We start from the raw sequence: 27,358 nt of genomic DNA on the forward strand, positions 1-27,358 counted from the left end.
ATCAGCTGGAGGATGGTCGGAGCATTGGGGAGTATGGTATTGAACCTGTAAGTTCAACGACCGGGTTTACTGATTGTGATCATCGCTAATGCCGGACTCAGGATGAGAGACTACACGTCGTTCTTCGTCTACGCGGTGGTGGCGGTCCTGATGCTCCTGCACGCCCGTCACAGCCTGAAGCATCAGAGATGGGCATTGCTAAGGGTGGTAAGATCGAGCAAGCGATTCGAAGCGACAAATATCCTGCTTCCCACTGGAATCCCGAACATACGATGGCATTCAACGTGCAGCTGTTGAACAGTAACGCATTCGAACGAGTGACAGGTCTTCCACCCCCAAAAACTCCGGTCACTGCAAGGACCTACGCCGCTGCAGGCCTGCCATTCTTTGACATGTACGAAGAACAGTCTAATGTTCGAGGTGATTTCAGCAGTGTGAAGAGCATCGGAGAAATTGACAAGAAGAAAGACGATGTTGTCAAGCCAAGACTGATCACAATCCGTTCGGCCGGGCGACAAGCATCACCAGCCTACATGAATCTGAAGACCATGGTCGACGATCCCGATGGTCTCCTCGATCCAATTGGGCCACTACGAGAGTTCAGAACAATCACAGACCTTCAGGAGGATGTCCAGAGAATGTCTCTCGAATCATCCTAGAATCTTCGTCAGGGCGATCACACCCATTTACAAAAGTACGCTTGTGACTTCAAGAATAAATTGGAGAAATGATAGGGGGTATAACAGAACCTGGTAACAGATTGGCACAAGGGAATGGAGCTAGTGAAACGGAGAGCAACCATACTTAGAATGAAGTGCGCTTCGGCCAAGCGTGCAGCCACGCAGCAGAAGGATCTCAATTCGACAACGCGTTGAGGCAGATGACACCAGAAGAGCTGTTGCACAAGAAAGACCTTCTCATGTATACCTCCAAGGCAAATCTGCAAAGTCCTTGACCTGTTTCTTGAAAGCAGTGCGTGCTACCACCTCTGAGTTACTAACTTCCTCCACCCATACAAAGCATGTCCTACCTTTGACTCCTTGCACACCTTCTGTATTTGAACACCATCATTAAGGCTTCTTTCCTCTCCGCCCGGAGACGCATGTATCCGGAAAATTTGATGGTCGCTGCTCCACGTAGACTCAAAGTCTATGATTCCGGCCAATTCGAACGTCAGAGCATGAAGCCGTTCTCAGATGTTTCCCTCTTACTTACGAGCACGTCGGTGCTTCGGTGTACCGGGTAGCGGTCACATCATGATACTACACCGGCCAAATTCGCTGAGGGTCTCATCGATAGCATCCTCAGTTATCTTCACTCCTATCAAATGACAAAACAATAACCTGTGTTGCATCAGGCTCAAAGCTGACCTGAGTACCAACTCCTATCAAGGCGCGCGTAGATGAAGGCCGAGTGACCAGAGCCCTGGGTAGCTACTACTGAACTTCTTCTCGCGGTTTCATTCCTTGGGTGGTGCCATGCAGGACATATCCAGCAACGGGCATTATAGCAGCAACAGGTTACTTTCGGGACATAGGAATCTGCTCAACGATGGCATGAACCAATATTGGTACTCGCCAATAATGATGATACGCAACATCGTATTTATGTCCATGAATCACAAGACTCATCTATGAGCTCATATCAGCTCGATCTGGCCAATCTACCGTATGTCCAAGACACCGAGCAGATCCTTCATGATGGTAAACTATGTACGCGAATCTTCCATCGACGTAGCCTCAACTCCATGCTCATCAATCAAGCACAGGTATTCACGGCTCAACGTAATTATCTATTCAAGAACCCCTTCAATCTCCTCCCCACTCCACCAGATCCCTTCTGCTCACTACCCTCCCCAACCTGCGCCTCAACATCATCACCCTCTCTCGTCTCGCCACCCCACTGAATCCTCATCCTCGGCGCCTCAGCAGGCTTCTCCCGTTGGCTAGATGGTGGCTGCGCTGCTGCGTCTTCAACTCCTGGCTCCTGAACAGCCTTCTTCTGAACTCGTGGTCCTTCATCGTCCGACTCAGATTCGGATTCGCCACCGCCTAGACCGAGAGCTGCAAGACGACGTCGCTTTTCTGCTGCTGTCTCTGCTGTCGGATCGTCTTCATCGTCGCCTTCGTCGATTGGTTCTTCTGCTTGTGCGGAGGGACGATGGCGTTGTCGGCGTGCATCGGCGGCTGTTGTGTTTCCTTTGCCGTGGCGGGCAAGCGTGTTGCGGACGTCGTGTGTCGGTATGTCGTCCTCTTCATCTTCGTCGTTGGTAGCAGTCGATTGTTCGGTCTGTGTTCGTTGAGGTTCAGGTCGTGTGCTAATCATAGCATCAGAATGCGCTCGCTTTCGGGCTTCAGCACCTCGTGGAGGCGCTTGCTTGGCTGAGAAGTAGTCCTTCGCCTCCTCTTCCTCTTCTTCTCCATGCCTCTCCTGGATAGGTGACTTGTGTTTGGACAGAGGCGCTGTACCTGCTCGATTTGCTGGTTTTGGTCGATCCGAGCTGGTTTCCAATCCGCGACGAGCGAGGGCGCCACGATTAATGGCTTCTTGAACATCAGTGTCAACTCCTGCCTCGTTCATCTCCTTCTGCCGAGTCTTCTTGTCGAGCTCTTGCATATGTCGCACGAAATCCTGTGTGCTCATGCGACGACCACCGCCCGCCTCAACCATGCCTGGTCGATCGCCAGGTCGTTGCTTACGCAGTCCAGTGAGGCCGTATTGTTCAGTATTCGAGATAACCATACGCAGACCGTCGTCACCGGCTGTCTTTGTGTTGCCACGCTGAGGTTTCTTTGGTCTGCTGTCTGGCAGGACCGATTTTTCAGGTTCGCCTTCTTGTACGTCCTTCTCAGGCGATGTGGTAGATGTGTCTTCACCATCATCGACCTTTTCACGGGGCTCAGTCGTCGGTACAGCAGTCTGTGGTTGTGCTCGGTTTCGGCCGACCCAAGTGCCCATCCTCTGCACTCCTTGTCGCATGTAACCATTGTATTTGTTCGGTTGCTGCTCACCTTTCGGGATATCGTATTTGTGGATGACCTCGCCATCCTCGTCTTCAACAATGATTGTACTTCCAAATTGATACGCATGTGCTGGGCCGCGCTTGCGTTCCGCTGGCTTTTTGGAAGGTCCTCCCTGCTCCGCCTGGCCGCTCTTGCCAAAGCCTTTCCAGCCCTTGAAAGCGCCTCGAAAGTGCTTCTGCGGATGCGCAACAGCGTCCATGGTTTCGTTCTCGACCTCTTCGCCCTCCGTCTTCTCGTGAGGCACATGCTTGTGCTTGCTGTACTTGCCACTTGAGTCCTGTCCAAGTCGCGATCGAGTTTGCTCAATGATGGAGGCTTTCTCTTCTTCAGTCTTTCCATGTGTGTCAGTACTTTCCAGTACGTTGCCCTCTTCATCTTCAACGATTAGGTGATTCACCTCTTCAAACGCTTCAACGTCGACGTTATTATTATCTTGAGGTTCTTCTGCTCTGGCCCTCTTTCCTTGCTCTTTCTGAGCCTCTCTCCTTCGCAAGTCATCCTCGGAATCCGATTCATCCGATCGGAGTCCCTCAAGTCTATCGGAGGTCGCTCTTTCCAATGAAGGCCTTTCATATTTGTCGTGCGCTGTGTCAGATCCGGAAAGCTCCCGACGCAGCGCCGGTTCGGAGCTTCTATGTGGCATAATGGCACTGTCACTGATGGGTCCACCTGCTCCCAGACCCGACTTCCTCTTTCGCCGCTTGCTACGGCTGCGGCTATCCGGGCGTAGATATCCTTTCTCATCATCCTCCTTCTGTCTCCTGAGGTGCAGTTTCGGTAGACCAGTCGGCGGTAGTTGACCAGGCGGCACATCTAGCTTCTCATCCTCAGAATAGTCTGAATTGAAGGATTTCCCTTGCGACTTTGAACGAGATGCTATCCTTGGTAGACGGTCCATCCAGTTAGATCCATTCTCGTTGCCTTGCGTATAGGATAGAGTCATGGTCAGGGTATTGATACGCTTACCCAGCGTGAAAACTGCGATAGAAGAGCCATGGACCATAATCGATGTTATGACCAGGAATGTCGTGATCGGCCAGATGGTATATATGAGGACGTACTCGGCGTCATCAGGAGGAGGCAAGACGGCAAGAGGTGTTGTGGTTGAGGTTTCCAGCTCTGCTCGTGCTAGAATCGCCACGAAGATGGCGCCTACACCGATGGGCCCAAAGTGGCCACAGAACAGAGCTTCGCGCCAAGTCTTGATGTCTGGTATGATTGGTTTGAGCATGAGCATGATTGGGATCCGTCTGAAGAAGAGCACCAAGATAGCAATGACCACTAGTCTCCACGCGTCGAGACCGTGGAGGCCAGAGTTGAACTGTTCCCAGGGAATGATGGTACCCAGATAGACAAAGTAGGTCAAGTTGAGCAGAAGATCGATGACATTGGAGACGTGAGACTCCTCGGTCTTCTCTGTGAACCAACCATCATTAGAGAAGCCCACACCTGCTGCGAATCCAACGAGCAGGTCGTCCATACCAAGCAGACTGCCGGAACCAGCACAGAACAGCGCCAGGACAAAGTAGAACACGAGGAAGCTCTCTCGGTCGATGATACCCCTCTTCTCTGCAAGTTTAATGGCATGTCTTGCAATGTAACCGACGAGTACACCATAAGTAGCGCCCCAGATGCACTCATACAGGATTGTGTTCACGAACCAATGCTGCACAACGTGTTTCGCATCCAGATGATAGTGGATAAGGTCGAGCGCCAGGTAGACGAACGGGAAGGCCATCCCATCATTGCATCCAGATTCGGCAGACAGCAAGTCTCGAATGTGTTTGGGAACACGTTTCGCAAACTTACCCTTACCAACGACGGATGATGCTAGAACAGGATCGGTAGCTGTGACGCAGGCAGCCACGCAAAGAGACTCGAGCCACGTCAATGGCACGATCATCCACCAGACGAAAAGACTGGTCATCAACCAGCCGAAAGTCATGACCGGTATCAGCAGACAGACCACCGACAACCAGTGCCTCTCCATGTAGGATTTCGGTAGTTCGACGCCAATAGCAAAACATTGGACCACCAGTACAATGCGTGAGAATTCCAAGGTGATCTGATCTGTATTCCCCCATGTTAATGGATTTATCAGATTGGCCGCGTGTGGACCGAATATTAGACCACATATTGTAGCAACTGTGGCTTCACCAATGTACAGTTTCTCTTTGATGAATAGGGACATCAACATGAAAATGCTGGTGAAGCCGCCCAATATGATGTAGACCAGATGAGGCTTGTTAATCGACAACTGGTCCCAAGCCATGATGGGCAATTATTCTTTTTCTGGTGTGCTGAGAAGAAAAAGAGGACTTGTATTAAAGCGATCGGTGACGCGTGACAGACTCCTCCAGGTATACTACGTCCTCAGCTCTTCGTGAAATGGCTCGAATCTAGATCCATGTAGCGTATGTTGTTTCGCGCTGTGATTGCATCCACGCTCTTTCTTGAATAGAATCGGGGCTCGGTGGATGAGCGACTGGAGGGAATCTATTTGAACGAGGTAGGAATGCGTTTGAATGCCGCAGCAGACCGTAAGCAGGCAAGAGGCGATTGGAAAGCAGCCGAATAAGAAACGAGCACGACAGTGCTATTCAACGTGCCGAATAAGCGAATGTATCTGTTGGAAAGGTAGGGATCGACGGAACGCCTCCAATCTATTGATTTCTATTGCCAGCAAGAGTCGTTACGGTTTGAGGAGAACAAAACTGCAGCAGCAGAAGGTAGGGTCCTAGGGTCTGTGTTCGTATTCAACTGCGGCCGGAGGGAGTCTCAATCGCAGAGCGTTGACATATGTGGGAAGGTTCGGTTTCTGCTGGAGTAATGAAGGTGGATGAGAAGCCAAAGTGAAGCAATGGTAAGAGATGCTCAAGATGGTTAAGAAATGGTAGCGAACAGATTGCAAAGCTTGGAATTGATCTCGTGGATGGCAAGAGCGAAAGGAAGGAGCCTGCCAAGGGCAAAGTCTTCGAAGAGTGGTCGGCACGGTGCCGTTACAGTGAAGCCAAGATGCAATATCCATGGCTTCGATGGCATCAGTAAAGTCAGCGCGCCGCAGGTGGACCTACTAGCCTATCAGAAGGTTCGCCCGGCACAGAGCGCAGACTCTGTCTGTTGATTTTCGAGCATATTATCATATTATCGCATGCTCACCGTAATGACACTGATTCATGCGTGGCCATTGAAGACATGAACTCTTTGTGAGGTGCAGTAGTGTTGCTATCACAAATTTGTACTAGACGTTGTTGACGTCGACGTGGGACAACATGAGACGTGTCAGCATACGCCGAGATCGCCTTCTGTGACCATCAGAGCCACACTAAGGACGAGAGGATGCCAAGAAAGATATGGTTATCGTCGCGGAGGCCTACGGTACTCTTGTTATTGTCTGACAAAGCACTCTACCAGGATATCGTTGTTGGGTCAGCACGGTATTGTATCTACAGACAACCAAAGACGAGTGACTTTCAGCTCAACCAAACACATGGGCTTAAGAATCATACAACTGTGCTGCAATTACTGTACTGTAACTCGGCTGTAACTGCTCAGAGCGAGAATACACGCTAGTGGTATCGCCCCCAGCTCACTCCTCGCCAACTTTAACCTTCGACGTCAAAATCCACACTTAATGACGGAAAGCGTGCACAGTAAGCATCAAGCGGTAGTTTCTACCGCCTCGAATAGATCTTGCTCATAGCCTTTTTACGAGAACTCAAAATTGCAACCACAGACAATTCGTATCCTTTTCCCCAACCTCTCCCATCTTGGCGTGGAGTGCTCCTTCAATCTTGTGTTCGGTATAAAACTGTGGTACAGACATCGGCCAAAATGCGTTCTTATGAACATAGATCTCCGCAGTACTATGGTGAACGATATCTGCCTCACTCGCTGTCGGTAAGCACGGACTCCGGAGATAGAACTCGGTAACCTAAATCTCAGATCTAACGTGCTGGTGCCAGTGACGCGGCACACTCGACCATGTCAGATGCAGCATCTCCCGGACAAACAACGTTGCCGTTCTAGATCGACAAGTTGGGAAGCTAGAACGGCAAGCTTGTAAGTTTGGGAGGTGATGCAGGACATCAGTACAGTATATTCAGAAGTGCAGTGTTTAGAGTACATCACTGACATCCGCGAGACGAGGCATCCGTAAAGCTTCAGGTATGCCATAGTGACGCAATGACCCAGTTCATGAAGGAGGAGCAAACCCACGAATGCCCGCCCGAACGCCATGTAGCTTCTCCTCTCATCCGGCAGTTAAATCCACGACATGACTTTTAGATTATGTAGCAACTATCCCTCCAAAGTCCAAGATTCCCTTCTTCAAGTCATAGCTCGTATCAACATGGGTATCTCTTGTAAGCAGTATATGTTCATATTTCACATTTTCTTCACTCATTAGCGGCCTTCAAGGATTGACCGTTTCGTTTCCGGGACATAGTTCGGGGAGAGGTAACATGAAGTGGCCGTCTTGTGTGCTCGACATTCAAGCCGCTTGGGAGACTTGCTGCTGTGCCACGGAGGCCCGGACTCTGGCTGTCACATGTCCTGCCTGAATCTCAAGGGACTGCGACATCAGTCTCGTCACTATGGTCATATTAGCATGGTCAGCGACGGAAATGCCCTGAAAACTTACCTGGCCAAACGGCGGCTCGAGCCATTGTCTGCGAAGTCTGTACCAAGATGCGGCTCCCATAGCCACCTTTGCGAGCCTCGAAGAGTGCAGCTTTGTTATCACTCTTCTGCTCACTACTGTTCAGCAGCCCGTCTACTCGAGCCAGCAAGGTGCGATCTTCTTCGTCGAGCATCAGCACCGCCGGAACTTCGTTGAGGTTGATCTCATCCCTGCCAATGACACCAACATATCTCCCAACACGCTCCTGCAATGCAGTCACCCATTCGGACAACACTTGAGCACTGTCGCAAGCGCACAAGATCGATTGCATCGGCAAATCACGCGAAGTTTTTTCAGCAAAAGCTACGCCAAGCCGGTCCGCATTGAAGAGGTGATCGGCGGCATAGAATGCAGCTTTTCGCAGATGTCGCTCCCGTCTTGACGGCCTGCTATTTGACCCTTGCAACATTTCCATCCCATCTTCGGGTGACTCGACGTTGAGAGCGTCAACATGAGCCCCGTTGCGGTTGATCTGCGGTGACGAAGAACTCGCGGCCCCGTGCGAGCCCATGCTGCCATTGTAACCCGTCTCTGGGCCCTTGGCAAGCTCTTGCGCCATACTGTCATAATCTCGTTGCCAGTATGCTTCCTTTGAACGGCCAAAATCCACGAAGAGCCGGACATAAGCTAGATCCAGCAAGGGAATGCTGTCGGCTGGTAGTGGACCAGCACCAAAGGGATTCGGTCGTTCGATGACATGCAACGGATTCGAGCTCCAAGCCGTGGACCAAGCCCGAAGCGCGGGCTCAATATGCGCATGCATTGCTTCGACTTCCTGTGGCGTCCACTGTCGTCCAAGGTGGCGCTGACGAGTTTCCCAGATGTAATTGTGAAGAGCGTCGATCAGGACAAGACAACCGAATGAGCTCGGCTTCAGTACAGAGTTTGGTGCTTCTTGGTGCCACCCATCTGTTCCGAAGTTCTGCTCGGCAGCCTGCTTTTCTCTTTGCGCAGCGGTGAGTAAGTGAGTCAAAGCGCCAGCGAAGGGTATCGAGCGACTTTTCACTGCAGCCATGCCACCAAATGCACGCCAGGCGTGAGCACTCTCGGCTGCCCAAAGCTCTTCGTCACATGGTAGATCCAGCCTGATCTCAGAATTTGTCAAGGCAGGCGCGCGATTGTAGGCCATGACTAACATGCTTGACAGGACGAAAATGGAATACAAGGTACGCTTGCGCTCCTCGAGAATTTTCCACTCAAGCCATTCGACGTCGCCATTATCCTGACCAGGACCAGCCCAAGCATCTGTGTTGACAAAACTCGGATACGGCTTGGCCAACTCTGCGCCTCGAGCGAGACTCACAAGGGCAGCACAGTGGTTGCTGGCTATGTCAGCGGCTGTCTTGTCACCACAATTGTGGCCGTAGACTACGTTCAGCAGCATTGCTTGCACTAGCCACAAAGGCGTATCTTCGCTGTCCATATTGTGATGGGACGCAAACAGGCTTCGGTTGGCGTTTGTTTTACGACGTCCTTCCAGGTAATTGCTGATCATCCGTTTTGCATACTCGAAAAGCTCTCTGGAAACGCTCGCCTCGTTCTCATACAGCGCACCCATGGCCACAATAGACAGCAGCAAACAACTCCCTCCGATAGCATTATTTGCCGCACCATAGTGCGCATAGGGTCCAGCACTCCTGTGGGAGGTCGAATACTCGGGAGATTCGAAGTTAAGCGTGGGAAGATGTAGGAATGGCAAGTGAGGGTGGCAGAACCTGAAGTACGCCGATGCATACCTCTGCAGGTCCAACGTGGTCGGAAATGTGTTGGCGTTGAACACCTTAGCCTTGGTGCTGCCACCAGGGGTCAAAGGTGAGCTGACCACAGGCGCCGACTGTCTGCGCTGACCAAAGCCGGTAAACTGAGACAAGCTAGCAATCACTGAGTTTCGCAATTGTTCTGTGACAAGATCACCAAAATTCGTGGTGATTGAACTGTGCCGCATGCTACTGTCTATCGAAGCTGTTGAGGCAGTTGACGGAACGTTTTCGTGTTTGAAGGGCAACGGAAATGGTCCGTTGGACATCGTAGACATGTTCGAGGTATCCATAGTTGATAATTCCGGGGGAGTGGCGAAATACATATCAAAACCGGCATTGTTCTGCGCCAGCAGCGACTTCGGTGAAATGGTGCTCTCCGCCGATGGAGGCATGTCTGCGAACAAAGCCTGAATATCCATGCTCATCGGACTATTGATGGAGTGCTGCTGAGTCGTTGCGGGCAATTGCCACATGTGGTCCATCTTGGATTGGCCCTGCGCTACTTGAGAACCAGACCGGTGAGCGGCGGCATCAGGGAATGTAGCAGGACTGTTAGTGTCCATGGCTGAAGGTGAGGACTCGATAGCATTCTCGGCACCCATGAAAGACATCTGCTGCTCAAAACCATGAGCCATCCAGTCAAAGCCCGCATCTTCGTCAACGATCGCTTGCGAGTTCGGCATGCCAGAATAGTGACCATCACCGTAGTCGGCCGAGCCATCAATACCAAGACCTTGCAAGCTCGGGGTGTGCAGCTCGTGAGGATTAATGGTGTGGGAATGACCTGTATCGTAGGACATCATTTCTAGGTCGAAGTCTGCTGGGAAACCGCCGAAAGGCGGTGCGGTACGTAGGCCATTAGATACATGTGAGGCTACCGAGTTCGTATCGAGCCGAGGCAAGCCCATCATAGAGGCACTGTTAGACATGCCCATTCCTCGCAAACCCAGATTGCCCATACTTGACATTGTACTGAAGCTATTATGATGGCTGTGCATTGGAACAAACGATCTGTTGAAAGCACTTCCCGACATCATCCCGAGAGTCGACGCATCCACGTGGCTCAAAGTGTTCGCCCGTGGTCTCATTGTTTGATTTTGAGTGCTGACCATCGAGTTCTTACGAACCCTGCTACCGGCAACGCCGGCGGCACTTTCCCGTCGACCATTCCGAGGTCTCGATGAGGGCGTTGTGGTGGAATGTAGCTTCTGTTGGTGTCGTAGCAACAGATCTCGTCTGGCGAAGCATCTTGTACATGACTGACATTCAAATGGCTTCTCTTTCGTATGCGATCGCTCATGCCGTTTGAGATGTTCTAATCTGGCAAAAGACCTCGTGCAGGTCAAGCAGACATGTGGTCTTGGTTTGTCAGTCTTGGGTGGAGGAAAATTTGGCACAACCGGAGCTGGAGGGCTGGCGGCTGGCGCGGACCGGGTCGTCGTTGGTTTTGCTGCTGTCTTTGTTAGAGCCTGACAAGAAATATGCAGGTAGTACTCACGGGCTCCCTTCTGACCGGGCGAATCGCCCGGAGCCTGACTGCTGCTTGGTGATTCAGCGCCGGCTTTGGAAGTAACAGCTGTGTCTTCAGCCATGTTCACGCACTTGCTCAACGCGGTCTAGGGCAAGAGGTGATCAGACCAAACGGCCAACAAGATCCACAACCCTCTGATGTGACAACGAACCGCGTAGGGATGTTCTCGCTCTTGTATCAAACAGACATAAAAACCTGAGCTGCACATCCAAGGCCTGCCGAGAATAGCTCTTCAATAGATACGTGTGATGAAACAACGAGGATGCTTCGTTCAGTAGTCGTATGTTCAGATCCAATTATTCTCAGCTGTATTCGCAGCAGTCGTCAAGTCCAGCTCGCGACTTCTAAATTGATAATGCAGAAACAAGAATATGAGGCTTGAAGAGAAGTACAATCGTTGCAGCAGACCAGCTGGTTCAGAGGGCTAATATTTGCAAGCTGCTTGGACTGCGAGTTGAGTGTAGAAGCAGCAAGTTGAAGGCGCGTGAAGTCTGGAATGACTTTGCTCTGTTGATCGTAGGAGCAATTGTAGTGACGGCGGAGGTACTTGGTATCTTGCCTGAGCCGATCGTATGGGTACTCTTGCAGTTACTTCGTCCTTCGTGGTCTACCCAGGCAGGTACGAGGCAGTCCTCTTAGTGCTGCAGTTCAACGTCACTGGACAGTGGCAAGCAAATCTAGTTGGCCGCCCAGGTCTTCTGGCAAATGCGGCAGGGTTTCTCGTTGGCCAAACTGCTTGGAGAGTGCAAGCGAACAGCCTTGAAGAAGCGCTTGAGCTGTTCCTGGGGTTGGATGTCCTTGGATCGTAGTCTGATGCATGCAGGAAATTGCCACACAAGCAAAGAAGCTCTCATATACAGCACTCTGTAACGGGAACCACGAGATACAGGGTCCGTAGAGAAGTCGAGTTCTCTACGGGACCAGATGAGAAATAGGCCGACATCGTGGGCGCCGACTCGGAGCGCAGGCTCGAGAGGTAAGTTCACGGTACGACAGAATAGGAATCAACTAGTGATGATACAGCGAGTCGCACGCCCTCTTGGCTTGCTGCTAGGCTTTAGCTGCTTCCTACCACAAGACCAGTCCTTCCGGGGTCAAACTTGGTGGAACTCAGATGCAGTATTTCGTTGGTCTAAGCATGCCCGACACCTCCGCTTATCCCCAGCGGTGCCCATAAGCTCCCTCGACCCCAGAGCTTCAGTTCGTCGATCCACGCCACAAGATCACCGCACACATGCTCTCTTCGGGTGAGAGAATCTTCGATGCACAAACAGTAAAAATTTCAGTGTGATCGCCAGCCACTACATATAATTTTGGAGGCAAGGACCTCGAGATCATCAACGACCAAGACCTATCGGAATAATGTGCCCTTGGCTCAGCTGCATGGCAGGATCCGTCTGCTGCATCGGCTACAGTTTGCATCGATCGAACAGCAGCTGCGGCTGGTTGCTGTTTTCTGCTCACTAGCCGCACATAGATGCTCCTGCACAGAATGTGAGAACCCACGGCACAAGGCCGGACCTGGATTCAACGATCCAAATTGTGCAACTAGCCGTAAGTATGGATACCTAGGGTTTAGTGGCGGAGCGCGATTGGTCAACATAGCGAGGCGCACACATGAAAAGAGAAGCACGCTAAACGTCTCATGAACCCTGGGGCTTACATCCCCAGACAACTGTCTTTTCGTGCTGCACGCTGGATGAAGAAATCTTCTGATTGCGCTTGGAGCCTAGCCAGTATGAGATTCGGAACCTTTGCTGCAAGAAATGAGGGCAAAGGACATTGTACCAGAGTTTTGCTTTGCTGTCCAGGCTTGAGAGTATGGAGCATAGCAGATTTCTTTCAGAAGCCTGGGCTCTATGCGTGCTGAATGCTGACACTGTGGAAATGAGCACCAGCGGAGCTGGTTAAAGCACCACGCCACATGCTGTTAGCTTTGCAGTCTGGGGTCGGATCTGTGGGGTATCGGCATGCTAGGTTAAGCGCTCGTGGTGCTCAAGCATGAGAAGGGTCTTCAGTCCTACTGTGTACTTGACATCTGCTGAACATTGTCAGTACGGATTGTGTTCAGACGCCGGCCTTTCAATATGCTTGTATCTTCTCGCCTCGAGAATCGAGCACAACCAGCGTCCGCAGGCTCCAGTAAAAGCTCAGGCTTGGGGTCTTTTGGAGCACTGTGAGGGTAATTTTGGCATCCTGGAGCATAATCGTGGGATAACGCAGCCCGGCTATACCAGAAGATGCCTCATCCATATTCGAGTATTCGAGACATTGTATGGTATGATTTGTAGTGACTCTTCTCTATCGAGATCTAAAGCGCCGCGAACCGTTGTAGCTAATCCAGTCATGGGAAACGTCCTTATTAGAGCCTCCGATGAGTGCTGCATGCTTGGTCGTCTTACGTTCGTCCTCGAACCACAATTGCACGCATTGGTGTCTTTCAAGCCTAGAAAGTAGTGACACAGCACAGCACGTCTTGCGAAGACCAGAGACACAGGTCATGAGACATACCTCAAAGCTTGTTGGAGAACGGATTGAATCTAGACGGGCACCAGTGTCTAGCTGCATGACAAAGCTACCAAGAACACGAGTGGCTTCGAAGTTACTTTCACGCTACGCACGGCAAAGAAGTTGTGCGCAAGCTACGCGAGGACGTTGGCAATTGACTGCACGTGCATCTCTTCGTCCAGACGCTCAAGTTCATCATAAGAATGAGCTGGTTCGTGTCAGCGTATGTGCTGCATGGTTGAGAAGATACTGCTAAACTAAGTCAGGAAAGGCAAAAACAGGAAAGACTTCATTGGATGTAATTACTGGCATCGAGACCTGTTCTTGGCCACAGCGCTGTCAAAGTCACGGAACTGTAAATCCACCACTACTCTACCATCATTCGCTATGAGTTAATAACGCCTGGCGTTCCACACTTTCTACGTGGAAGTAGTTATGCGTGACATAAAATGATTGTGCGTTCTCAAGACACGAGATCGAACACTTCGAGTCGTGTTCCTAACGACCAGTATGCAACCTCTTATGGCTGTTCTTGTCCTCTCTAACGGGTATTGGCAGCGTTGCTGTGCCGCTTTTCGTGTTTGGATCGAACTAATGCGTGCCATCGACGAACATATTTAGAGGAGCGGGCTGCCTTGATCAGTGGCTTACCACAGTCCATTTACCAGATCGAACATCTCTGCTGGGAAGACGTCCATCATACTATTCCAAGGAACAACGAGTGTCAAGATCTGATTTCAAGCAACTCCAGTGCCGTTCAAGCCGTGGTGACCCGGGACGCAGATGCAGGCGCATGGTTTCCAAGACTATGCGTTACGGAGTACCGCAGTGCTTTTAAATTAGCGCGGAAGCTTCCGCCATGGGCCGTTCGATCGTTCAACTTCCTCGGAGGCGGATCTCTTTGCTTCTGCTAAGACAAGCTTTTTCCGGCATTCTTTTTGACAGATGGCGGCATGGGGTCAGGTACAAAGCGAACCGCCTTACAACACAGGACATATAAGTAGCATAAATGGTGAAGCCCAAGGCTTTGCACGAGACACATCTTCCATTATCACAAGTACTGCAAGGTCAGATACTCACGTGGTAGCCCGGTCCTTCCGAGACGTGGGTACCCCGGACTGGGTACACATAAGGAGCAAAACACAGCTGCCATCCTGGAACAAACCACTCCATCATGGACCAGGCGCATAAGGATGAGTTTCAGCAACCTCACTGAGTCGACTGTCCTGACTCGCTGTCACCGTCCCGAGAACAGAAGTTCGCATCGGTACTTGTTCATTATTATGGTTGTGTTGCCTCGGACCGTGCAGCTGCCAAAGCCAGTATGCCCTTGAATGGCTTGATCCACCAACGTGACCGCCTTGAAAGCAGAAACTTAAGAGGGTGAAACGGCCAGTCACTCGTTCGGCGCAGGCCTTGCGTTCAAACACCTGTCCGATGCCGCTCGAAGAGTCTCAAGAGTGCCTTCTCCCAGTCGTGACGGTGCTTGCCGAGGTATGCCTAGGACTGTGCTTTTGGTAATGCATCGCTGTCTGCAATGGTCACATTGAACATCTGGCTTTGAACTTGTTGTGCTTTCAGCGTTTTACTCGGTGGAGCTCGATGATGCAAGCTGTCATTACCGAGTTGCCAGGTTCCTCATACCTTTTGATTCGCAGGTCGAATTGTCCTTCTTTTGGACACAAGATATACCAAGAATCGCGCAAGTATAGTGAAGGGCCTATAATCCAAACTTCAACGCCAGTTGCTTTCAGATCAGGAGAACGGAACATGGACTGCTCTCAGGCCATAAAGGAACCTGTCACACATTAGTTGGCGCGTCACTCTAAGACATAGGAATGCCGTAAGCCGGCCTTGTCGCATTTCAAGGTCACTTTGTGCTGGAGACCGTAGGCTGCTACAATCACCCATAGCAACATGTTAGACCTTCTCGTGCCGCCGTTATCGCAACGTCCATCCACATTGGCTTGAGTTGAATATGGGACAAGAACAGGAGAAAGGCCAGAGCAGGTGGGAAGCCCACAATGCTTTACCAAGGGCACCCCATATGCGATTTGTGATGTTCTGGTCGGTCATGAGATTTTGAGAGCACAAGCATCGTGTTTGCTTATAGATATAGGATAGTCACCTCTGCTATGGGGATACGTACGTCCTAGCCTGAATTCCGAGAAGCTCGGAACTGGTGGGAAGAACAAACAGTAACTACGTATCGATAACGGTCCCCCCTGCCGGCACATCTGGGCTCGATCTGCAGTGGTTCCGCTTCATCGGAAGCTTGTGAACAGAAATCGGAGACGCCTGCGAAACTCAAACTCCTCCATGCCAAAGCTCGATCGTCGTTCATATCTAAAACCATGACAGCTTCCTTGCCTACGTGAAATATTTCCGACTCCATCTGCCGTGACAGTAAGGTAGTTGATCCCATGTTTTCCCGTCTGTCTCAACTGGCACGACACCTCTCTAAACCGCTTCCGAACTACGCCCATCGATCTGCCGCCGCCCTGAGCTCGAATATCAGGATGACATCACCACAGCAGAGACAGATTCATACGGCTGGCTGCATCATAATAGGAGATGAGGTTCTGGGTGGGAAGACAGTTGACACGAACTCGGCATATCTTGCGAAGTTTTGCTTCCAGCTCGGCATTGCATTGAAGAGAGTCGAGGTTATTGCCGACGATGAATCAGAGATCGTCGAGGCCGCTCAACGCATGTCCAAGAACTATGATTTTGTGGTGACCAGCGGTGGAATAGGCCCAACACACGATGATATCACCTACGAGAGCATAGCAAAGGCTTTCAACCTGCCTCTGAAGCTGCACGATACTGCATTCGAGAAGATGAAAAAGTTGAGCAAGCCACACAAATCCCAGCCGAACTTCAGGTGGGACGAGCCTAGTCCTGCGCTGGAAGCAAAGAAGAGAATGGTGATTCTGCCATATGACGAGAAGAGGCCCGATGAGGAACAGATCTTGTTTGTGAAGGACGATTTGTGGGTACCGATCGCAGTCGTGAATGGCAACGTTCACATTCTACCTGGTGTTCCGCGCTTGTTCGAGGCTCTGCTCGAGGGTCTGAAGCCTATGATACTGCCACGACTAGTGAGTCCTGAAGGAAGTGGAACCTACCGTGTCCTGTTCTCGACGCCTCTCGCTGAGAGCAGCGCTGCTCCATATTTGACCGAGCTTTCGAAAAAGGTTGCACCAAATGGCGTCAAGGTTGGCAGCTATCCACGCTGGGGGAAGAGCAGGAACGTCGTAACCTTGGTTGGCACTGATCGCGCATATATGGATTCGCTCGTTCCTGAAGTTGAGAAAGGTGTTTCGGGCAAACGTGTGCAAGTCGAAGGAGAAGACGACAGTGATGACGAAGTGAATACCAAAAAAGACAACGATGCCTGAGCTGAACCCGTACTGCGACGAAGGACGTGTTGACAAGAATATGCTGCCGCTCTTCCCAGCGCACAGAGATTAATTGTTTTGGGCACGGAGTTTCTTGACACGAAAAATAAGTTCAAAGCCATCGATGCCGTCGGTACAAATGCTGCCAAAGCGCGTAGTGCATCTGACAACCACATGCGCCGCGCCATATTTGCCTAGCACAGGGTGGGGCACTGGAAGTGGTAGACTAGGCTGTGGGCTCTAGAGACGGCCGACAACCACGACGATGAAGCACAGCAGACAGCAATAAGATATTTGCTGATGTAGATCAAAAGCAAAGTGACTACGGTTCTTGCGATCACGGGACAAGCGTGACAGCCAACGAATTAATCTTCGGCCCGTATTCGGAGGCAACGACAACGAGATGATGCAGAGTGAGTCCTGTGGAATTCGTGGATGGCGCAGAGATCATGGGGTGTGGCAACACGTAGCGGCCGGAACGGTCGCTGGTGTCTAAGAAGGCTAGAGTGCAAGCGTTGGGAAGGTGTGAGGTTGGTACGGATCGTAGATGAAGATGGATAGATCGACGTATAAGGCCAACGCGAGGATCGAATAAACCACTGCATCAAGCTGGGTCCTGATGCTTGCTACGATATCATGCGGTGGAGTTGATGGGACTCCCCAGAGTACCTTCGTTCTCCTTGAAATTCTGCTTCACCGTCTCACCAGGTAGCGACAGAATTCACCGATATATCTAGTCCCAGAAGAGACAGTGTACCGCCGCACCTTGCCTGTTCAAGCACGATCTGCCACCTTCTAGGTACGGCATCACTTCTACATCAAGGTTAGCAATATCGGTGAATTCTGACGCTGCCTGGTGGTCTGGGCATTTGAATTTGTCTCTGTTGCTTGCGATATCTGTAGTCACCACACCTCGATCTAGTATACTGCCTCTCTGACACTAATCGCGTCACCTCGAAAGGCTGTCACATTCGACTAATCGATAAGCCTCCTGGATGACGTAGTGGCCTAAGATAGCCAAGTACAGTATGCATAGCCTTTTCGAGCGTTCATAACGTCCTATACTCAGACTTGATAGTGCGCGCTTAGATCAGAAGTCAGCGTCGAATTGTCCGCAGAAACGAAGTTGCATCCTGAGCCCTGCTACTTTGACAAACAGACACTGTCGGTCGATTCAGCAACGGCAATAGTGTGCCATTCCTGCTTGCGCAGAACATCCATCCGCACGCCTGTCTCCACGCCTCACGATGGTATTTACGGTTCCCCTAGAAAGCACAATGCACGTCCCATCTGACATTTCCAGTCAGGCAGTCTTTACACGTTCTCACAGGAGACGAAAGATGCCCTACGGAGGTTCCGGCTAGGTACCTCGAGAGCGAAAAACCCTCAGGCCAAAATATGTAAGCTAGGCCTCCTGCTCAACAGCGCGGCATATACCGGACGAAACCAGGGAGGCCACTGGGGTGCTCCGGTCCGCTGACGAACCCTGCGCGTTGAGATTCCACTCTACCTGGTTCTCAAAGAATCCCTACAGGCTTGGCTGAAACTGACACGGAGTCTTTGCAGACATGATTGATATCAAGACCCAAGAGATCAAGGCCGCTAGCGATGAAACATACTCAGATGTGCGCGACTTAACAGACGAACTTCCAGAATCATCGCCACGCTTCATACTGCTAAGCTACCCAATGACCATGGTAAGCCGAAGCATCAATTCCCTTTGAGTCGATGACGTTTCGGACAGCCAGTGCGCATCAGCTGTGCAATGACTGCTTGGCATGACCCGACTGCTGCGAACCTTTGCTCCCCAAAGCCTAAACTCTTGCGATCGACATTTTACTATGCCCACCTAGTCAAGAACATGGCGAACCTCAAGGCTCATAGACCATTCGAATGCCCACTATCTGACCATTGGCTAACGCGAGGGGCCCCTTTAGCCTTCCGGACGCCTGTCCGTTCCATACGTCCTGCTATACTATCTTCCAGAGAACTGCAATCCCAACCAAAGAATGTCTTACGCCGGAGCAGTAGAATTGATGAGAAGTCAAGCGGAAGTGAACCGAGTGATCGAGGTAGAAAGCTCCGAGGACGTGGAGGACATTGAGAAGAAACTTGCTGGAGAGGACTGAGTTATCGTTGCCCAGCTCGATGTTAAATTGCTAAAAGCTCGTTTTGCTCGAAGTGGTCTTTTTGATGGAGACACGCTTCGCGTGAGGTTGAGGTTATCGGACGACGAACGGCTATGGTTGCTGCGTCTCAAATGCAAAAGCTGCTAGCATGAATGGAGCAAAATATGCTTGTTTCTCGATATTGAAACTGCGTAGAGGCTGAGCACACCACCAGTATGGATATTACCATAGACTTGAAGTGGTCTTCCGTGCATCGGACCGTCTCACGACGAGGCGATTCCCGAAATCAATGAATGGACCAGCTTCGAGCCAGGTCTTCCCTCAGTACTACGTGGTGAGAGGTCGAGAAGAGGAACTAGCATATCGTTGCGCTCGAAAGTATATAACGGTACTGGGCTGGGGTGAGATGGACATATAGGAATATACACATATGCCTCACTTGAACTCTCACATGCTCGATATAGTAGGGTTAGTTCTGCTCACATACCTAGAAAAGAGTAGGTATATTGAGCATTCTGATAGTGCATCCGCCCGCGACAACGAAGCTCGGATGGGTATTCTGTGCATTAGAAGCCTCGAAACGGTCACTAACGTCGATGTTAGTGTCCTTGCGTATACCAGGACTCTCGTCCAGCATCCTCAAGCCGGCCGCTAGGGCATTGCGATCCTTCGTCAGTTCGTCGTTCGTCTTCAGTTCAGGATCAGCAGGCCAACCTCGACAGACAGAAGACATGTACAGCTAGCGTTGAGCTAGAGGTTCAGTGATGATACTGTACACGCCCTTGTTCTATTTCGTGTCGACAAAAGGACGCAAGCGAACTTCACAACCTGGTGCGGATCATCGGGCGCACCCTGTTGAGATGGCAATGCAACCTCGACAGCAATAAGCAATGCTTGAAGTCATTGACACTCTATGACAATGACCATACGCTCGAGGATCGTTTGCCGTTTGATAGCCTGATCGTCATGAACAAATGATTTGATCTTGCAGTAAAGCATTTCGATGTTCCCAACCTAGTGGAGCCGGAGATGATTCTTCTTTCGACAAAATCGAATGATATAAGGTTTCGCATCGGAAGACGGAGCAAAAGGCACGAACCTGTCGCACCCTGCAGGTTCATCCAAAAGGTCGATCATTAAAGATACTCTTCTAGCTTCACGAGAACTACCTCAGGTGTATTCTGTATTAGTGATCTGTGCAAGTCCGACGGCATATATTCTTCAGTCGCCATACCGCGACCTACATCACCCATCGAAAGTGTCAGACCGCCAAAAAGTACTTATCAATCAGTGTTTTGCTCGTATGTATGATGCTATTCGCACCAGAGAATGAGAAGACTTGACGCCCAATGTGCATTGCAGAATTTGGCGAACGGCTGTATCCTGGACCCGTTGATTCAGGCTGTCACTTTCTCAGATCATGGTGACGTCGCAAGCATCTTTTCCAAGCTTGATGTGTTGGCATTTGAGCTCAAACCATGCTAAGAAAGATCAAGACGCGCATGACTAGGTAAGCTACTCTAGCTGTGGTGCACAAGAGTCATGCAAGGAATCGAATGCTCGAAGCGAAACGCCGAACTGCTGACAAGCAAGCGGACGCCTGTTCTGATAGGCCACATCAAATCCATTTTGGATCCTAACTTGCTTGGGTACGGAGTACTCCGTAGTACGCTTGACAGCAGACGGCACACTTCAAGTGCTGATGGAAATTGATGCATGTACTTTCAAGGCCCAAACGAAGCTCAGCGGCCTTGACACGGGCCTGACATCGCTTGTCCAGCCCACCGGAGAGACCGCAGGAGCCAAACATCTCGGCGCGCTGAACATGGTTCCCTTGATACTATGCTGCCAAAGTCTCCCATTCTGCTTCTAAGCGTTGACCTCGACTTCTTCAGAGCAAGCAGTACCAACGGGCGGCGAGCAATACGTATACCATTCGAGTAATGAAAAGTCGACAGCATTGACCCGAACATTTGCATCGGGACTTCCCAAGCAACAGTCCTAATTAAACACCCGTGTAGACGTGGGTCTGAGCCCAGAGGATTGGCGACGGCTATAACAGGCTGCAAAAAATGTACAGAGCTGGGATATCTTCCAATCTTTGTACGCTAGCGTAGTGCATCCGTGGGTGCCATCGATCGTCGGCCTCTAACCGACCCGCCCAAACCCAAACTGTCTTGCGGTACGCTCGTAGCTTGGGCGTCCCCGTCTCGGCAAGCCGGAAAGTCTATTAAGTGCCAGACTGGCGTGAAGATAGCTGCATGAGGGGCACCAACCAAATCCAGAGGCGCGCCGTGTGCGAGCACTACTGTCGCCTGCAGCGCAGCGTGTTCTTCGCAGTCCTTGCACCTGTGCTGGCAGACCGTACGGGGGATCCGTCCGCTGCAACCTGCTTCTTCTCCCACGTTGTCGTGCATCTTCCCGCAAACGAGAAAGAGGAGTTCATTTGCTGATCCTGTTTAATCTGCACACAATTGACATTTGATCTTTCCCAATAATCGCTGGCTCGCCCCGGCTTTTCCAGTTACCACTCCCGCGGACGGCCGTCTCTGCCTACAACGATCTGCTGCTCTGCTTCTGCTAAGTCAACAGCTGAACTCAACAAACAACCTACAACGTCAAATCAGGCCACAACACTATCATTGACACGTGTAAATTGTTAACGACCTCCTTGTCACACCATATCTACAAGATCTTACCTGGGTTTCGGCATCCCGAAAGCTCGGTACGCCTAAATCATTTCTTCGGCGCCCAACCAAAGTTCGACTTCGCAACCTAAGCTCTGGGATCCATACACCTGGATCAGATGTTGTTGTGTTGCTAGGAAGTTAGCAGGAACGGACGTTCAGATCGTAAAGCAGATTACCAGCGATTCGAGTGTTTCTTTCAATCATTCTTAGCCATGGACTCGACACAAACAGCACCCACCGTGAAGCAGAAGAAGGGCATCAAGAAGTTGTGGGCGAAGATCAAGGCGTCGATGAAGTCGGAATCCTCCATAAGTCAGCCTCCAGCTACAACTGCCACAAATACTCCAGCACCAAATACTGCTGGTAAAGTAGCGACGGAACCAACAGCTCAGCCCGAATCCACTGGCATACAGACATCAAAGCCAGATCCAGTTGCGAAACCAACAGCGCAACCCGAGTCTGCTCCGATGCCAAGTCCAGAAGCAAGTACTGAACCTTCGACGCTGACCGCAGCCGCTCCGGCGGAGACTTCAGAACAACATGGCGCAGAGGCAGCTAAGACAACGCAACATGACCTTGTCACGAAGCCACGTGCAGCCGAATCATTGAAGTGTCTGTCCAGCATATCCGATGTCATAGAAGTAGACGAGAATGAAGACGAAGATGAAGCGTACGTTAACTCAACGATACGGAGCTACTCACCTAACTTCTCTAGCATACAACTACCGCAGAGATACCTCCAAGCAGTTTCAGCCAGTGACAAGACTAGATTCGAAAGGGCGCAGGCTATTTTCCAGAAATACAACCTGACATTAGAGCCAGCAGATTGGCATTCACCTTCAAAACTGAACGTCGAGCGGGTGCACAAGAGGAAACGCCAGAGAGTACATTGGAGCTGCCATGAATGCAAGTCGACTTTCGGTAAAGAGAAGATATGTCCGCAGTGCTCACACGTTCGATGCTCCACTTGTGTTCGGTATCCGCCTAAGAAGAAAGGCGAAAAAGCGCAACAGCGAACAAAGAAACTCGAGCCAGTCGTCTCTTCTGAAGTTGCAGACGTACCGACCACAGGTGCATGCCACGAGTGCAAGACTGAGTTCAGCATTGGTGCACCTGCTTGCACGAATTGTGACCATCAGATATGTGAGCGCTGCTTGAAGGAGACGATCATCGCATCACCAGCAACATCCCCGCCAGGAGCTCGGAATATCGCTGTGGCCGCAGCGGTGGCGTAACATCTACTGCGGCACGACACTTCTCTAAGTTGTTGCTCTCATCTCAGATCACGACATATTAGTAACGAACCCGTTTCATTGAGCGTTTATCATATTCAACAGCGGCGTACTATAACATCTTGTTTGGCGCTAGGGCAAGCGATACAATCTTTCAAAATTTCTCCTTCGATCAATTGCGATTGTACTTAATCACGATACCTTGGGGATCACGGGGTGCACCAGAGAGCGAGAGAACGGGCGAGCAAGGTGTTTGGGTGTTCTGATACGGAACCACAAACCAAGAAAAAAAGACACGTCACGGTCCATTATACCGAGGAGGGTTGATTCATGTGGAAAATGAACGTGATTTAAGTTGATATACTGGAACAGAATTTCTTCAGGATAGTCGGCGACGATATCTGGTATTCGTCCCACGCTATGGGAAGGCTGGCACAGGAGGGCATGGTTACCACTCATGAAATACAATCATTACTCCCTCTCCTATCCTTCTATTCAACCAAGTTCGTCTCTACGTTCAAGTCATCATCATGCAGCCACAGCTTTTGGCTCTACTAATTTTCCTTTGCTTCCATCCTCATCAGTGATGATGCAAACCTCAACCACCCTACAATATACCCTGGCTGACTTCAACTAATCTAGCATTACACTCGATCTCGATGTCAGATCACCGTCATCCAACCAGTGACCACCACAACTCCAACCAAAAATGCCAAAATCAGCTGATCCCTGTCCGCTGCACGCTGGGTAACCTATCACGAGGACGTTGACACCTGTCAACCTGTCAAAGCGCTGCCGTCGCATTTGAAATCTCGCGGGTATGCACAGCGTGCGTGTATGCAGATTCTGGTACTACAGTAAGGTCACACCACCTGGCAAGTCTATCTAGATCATCGCGCGTAAACGTAACGCTCGATACCAAATCAGGCATTTTGCATTACTCGTTGCATAAGCCTCAAGGCACCCTTCCGAGTTTCAACACGGCAGTTAGGAGTCAATGTCATTGCTCTTGTAGCCAAACCAGTGACTGACTCGTGCTCCGAACCCTCCGTGAACGAGACCCTCGTTGCGAGGCTTCTACTCGTACAAGTGTGCTTGCTGACCGTGCCGTGGCGACTCGGTACCTAGAACAGTGTCTCCAGGAACAAGGCTTCGTCCGAAATCCTGACCTCGTCCGAAAGCATGCAGCACCTTCCGAGAAGCAGGGTGAACGTCGATCATCAACGATCACATCACACCACCTGTGCCTCGGTTGCGAATACGACTGCCCCAAGCGATGTCTGACATGTTACGGGTCTTGGATGGTGCCGGAGGAGCCCCAAGCGAGACTGGGGTTGTGCATGGGCCGGGCAAGTATCGCGGGACCTGTCTATGGCCTTACATTTCTGTGCTTGACTCCAGCATGGCGGGACTGTAGAGTACGCTCGGAACGGATGAAGGTTCGGGGCGAGTCTTGGGCGAGTCTTGGATAAGGTGAGATTCGGAAGGTTTACGGACCGTACGGCAAGTAGACTCCATGGCACCGTAACTACTGCAATGTGCGTGTCCTTGTATGGTCTCGTAAACCACTTATGTCCTTCGAAGCACTAAACCATCTGTGCATGCGAAGCAAACAGTGGCAGATGGTGTAGAGTGGTCAGGGTAGAGCGGATACCAAGCCTTTGAAGTCTTCTGCCAGTGCTGAAACTTGTTTGGAGCAGGATTCCCATGAAAACGGCCTTTCTGCTGACGTTTGTGCGTAGTATTCGCAACAGACCGTGCTCGAATATCGTCCGAGCCTACGTCGACGTGCTGAAGATGCGCATACCATACCCTATAAACTGTAGAGGCCCACTCTGCACGGGTCATGCTTCGATCATAGAAGCCGTACAGAACATATAGCACAGTGATGGCTTGCAAAATGGTAGACTATCACAACTTCCACTGACCGACTCATGTCAATTCGACTCGACATTGTCGATCCTAGTGGGAACATTTCCCTCCCATTCGTCGCAGCGCAGAATAACCCTCATCCTCCGCATACAAGTCAGCATTCCAAATCCAAACAAACGGTTCCGCGCCGCTCATGGAGCTTTCATCTGCCGGACCAGCGTGGCGGCGGAGCGGGACGCACCTCACCTCATCTTGTGAAACGTTCAGCACGGACCTCGTCTTGACCTTCGGCTCAGCAAGCGAGATTGTGCGTTCTGCGTCGGAGTTCAAGATGCGCCGCTTGTGCTGCAGGATCCGAGCACGAACTAATTTACTGTTGGCGAGTCTCGGAGGTTATTCTCGGAACTGGGTGGTGAGCTCCAAATATAATCTACGCGATGAGGGGCCGGTGTCGACCCGAGAAGATGGAGCTTGTTTGGAGTTGGTAGGAAGAAGGAAGATTGATGGGAGCCGGTGTGTTGATCCTCCCTTATGGGCCTGGTTATAAGGTTTTCGTGACTCGTGCTGTGTAAGCAGGCAACAACTTGCGCCCATGTGGGTGTACGAGTACGACGAGTTTGTGGCGATGCGAATATGAATGTGTAAGCAGTTGTATTGTGAACAGCTGCTCATAGTCAGATGGGCGTATACAGTGCCAAGGTCAATAGCAATGATCGGATTTATCTACAGGCTCGTTATACCTCCTACATATCGTCGCTGTACAGCCCCAGACATTCAAGCTCACGCATCAGGGTCATCATCATCGATATCCATAATCGAGTTATCCTCAATTCCAGCTCGGATATCCTCGAGCGTATCGTCCCCCTGATTACCTCCCCCAAGCAATAGCATGTCCCTCCGAATCTGCATAGCAACAATAGCTATCACCAGCGCATTCCACACGTCCTTTGCCGGATCACTGAAATCGAAATCTGAGATGAAGCGTGGATCTGACGCCGAGTCGTCTTCAAGCTGTTCCCCTTCGTCAGCAGTAGCCAGAATTGACTTCTTGAGTTGCAAATTTGCTTCGGTGGAGATGACAGACTCTATGGTGTTACCATAGATGCTTTCTGTAGCAGCAGGCGATGGTCGGTAACCGTCGTGCATTGAAGGCCATGAAGAGATCATCTTGGGTGCAGGCGTACGGCTGTTCAGTGTGAAGATGGCTAAAATGCTTTTGCAGATCATGACACCGTATAGAACTGGTAAGTCATCTTCCGAGCTTTCTGCGATCCAAGTCTCTTCCTCTGATTCTGGTGTCTCGTAGCTGCTTTGATCTCTTTCGACGCTTGCATGGATGTTTCGGGCTCGGCAATGCTGCGCCCGTAGATTATGTAGTTTATTCTTCATCTCCAGGATGCACTGTGTCGTTGTTTGCTGCGATTTGAGCTTAATCACAACATGTATGGGCAAGGGACTGATAGCATTTGTGGAAGTCGGCATCTTGATCCCAACATCGCGCAATGCCCAAGCGATATACCTTTTCGTCGCCTTTTCTATGATGCCCTCTCGCTTTGCGCCTGGACTTGATAGTACTTTGTCGCGGACATTCTTCCCCACATCCAGCAGATCGCGCAGCTCTTTGATCGCTCGGAATTCGCCATTTGGCTTATGAACCTGGATCAACGGCGGCCCTTCTTCGTCTTCTCGCTCGTATAGACTAAGAGGCATCGTAGGGAAATCTTTCATCCAGTTGTTTGGTAGCAAAGGCTCGAATCCACGGAGGGACAAGTGGAAGAATAACTCCTTCTCACCACGTTCCCACACGCCCGAGTTGTCTGGCAACTTCGTGGCTGCAGCGTGTCTCCTCGCTTTTTCCATATCGTAGTCATTCATAATTTCGTCTGATGCCCTTTGGGGGGTGACTTTCGTGCCGAGCGACAATTGCGAAACGCTATCCATATCCATAGATGCTCTTCTGCCGTCGGTCTCAATTATGCGGCTGACAAGTCTAGTCTTCGAGGGAGTAAGGGCAGGCGGCGGCATCAGCACTCGATCTGTTTCGCAACTTGTGTTTGTATCGTGATGGTCTTGGTGACTTCCTGAGGGTGCTTCCATGGCTGTGCTCTCGTAGGTTTCCCCATTGACAATGGGCGCAAAATAGTCCTCATCAATTCTCCTCCTCTTTGTTATAATGCCATTGTCTTCATCGGAATCTTCGCGCTTCCTCCTCCTCAGAATAGACTCTTTGTCGTCATTGTCTTGTGCATCGAACTTTCTCTTCCTTAAGGTAGTTACTGGGTGGGCATTTGGTGAAGGTGAAGGCATGACACGTCCAAGGGTGTTTCTGTAGATACTCGTGAAGATGCTCATGGTTTCGATCAGTAACGTTTTTATCAATTCGTGAAGTGAGGATCTGTGCCTAAACTGTCAACAGCTCTTGGAACAAGCCTAGATGAAGCGTGACAAGAATTAAGTGTTAGCAGTGAAGGCACGGGTTGCATCCGTTAGTGAAACTCGATTACTGTGGTGTCTTTGTATATGTAGCATGA

At 50.8% G+C, this 27,358-nt stretch overlaps 5 protein-coding genes across 5 annotated transcripts; 2 read left to right on the forward strand and 3 right to left on the reverse strand.

The window, feature by feature from the left end:
* Positions 1–1,788: 1,788 nt before the first annotated feature.
* On the reverse strand, positions 1,789–5,295 carry CNH1 (Na+/H+ antiporter; the record flags this gene model as incomplete). The annotated part of the gene is made up of 1 exon (XM_064877717.1): positions 1,789–5,295. One exon carries the CDS (start codon positions 5,293–5,295, stop codon positions 1,789–1,791), a length of 3,507 nt encoding a protein of 1,168 aa, XP_064726442.1.
* A 2,220-nt stretch (positions 5,296–7,515) lies between these two features.
* On the reverse strand, positions 7,516–11,056 carry PMZ80_009323 (uncharacterized protein; the record flags this gene model as incomplete). Its single annotated transcript, XM_064877718.1, has 3 exons — positions 7,516–7,616; positions 7,666–10,917; positions 10,963–11,056. 3 exons carry the CDS (start codon positions 11,054–11,056, stop codon positions 7,516–7,518), a joined length of 3,447 nt encoding a protein of 1,148 aa, XP_064726443.1.
* Positions 11,057–15,926: 4,870 nt separating this feature from the next.
* Positions 15,927–16,904, forward strand: PMZ80_009324 (uncharacterized protein; the record flags this gene model as incomplete). The annotated part of the gene is made up of 1 exon (XM_064877719.1): positions 15,927–16,904. One exon carries the CDS (start codon positions 15,927–15,929, stop codon positions 16,902–16,904), a length of 978 nt encoding a protein of 325 aa, XP_064726444.1.
* A 5,031-nt stretch (positions 16,905–21,935) lies between these two features.
* PMZ80_009325 (uncharacterized protein) lies at positions 21,936–22,958 on the forward strand (the record flags this gene model as incomplete). Its single annotated transcript, XM_064877720.1, has 1 exon — positions 21,936–22,958. The coding sequence occupies one exon, from the start codon at positions 21,936–21,938 to the stop codon at positions 22,956–22,958; it is 1,023 nt and encodes a 340-aa protein (XP_064726445.1).
* A 2,649-nt stretch (positions 22,959–25,607) lies between these two features.
* PMZ80_009326 (uncharacterized protein) lies at positions 25,608–27,179 on the reverse strand (the record flags this gene model as incomplete). The annotated part of the gene is made up of 1 exon (XM_064877721.1): positions 25,608–27,179. One exon carries the CDS (start codon positions 27,177–27,179, stop codon positions 25,608–25,610), a length of 1,572 nt encoding a protein of 523 aa, XP_064726446.1.
* Between the last annotated feature and the right edge of the window lie 179 nt (positions 27,180–27,358).

This window comes from Knufia obscura (assembly GCF_036327395.1).
Source record: "Knufia obscura strain CCFEE 5817 isolate CBS 148926 chromosome Unknown scaffold_13, whole genome shotgun sequence".
NCBI lineage: Eukaryota > Fungi > Ascomycota > Eurotiomycetes > Chaetothyriales > Trichomeriaceae > Knufia > Knufia obscura.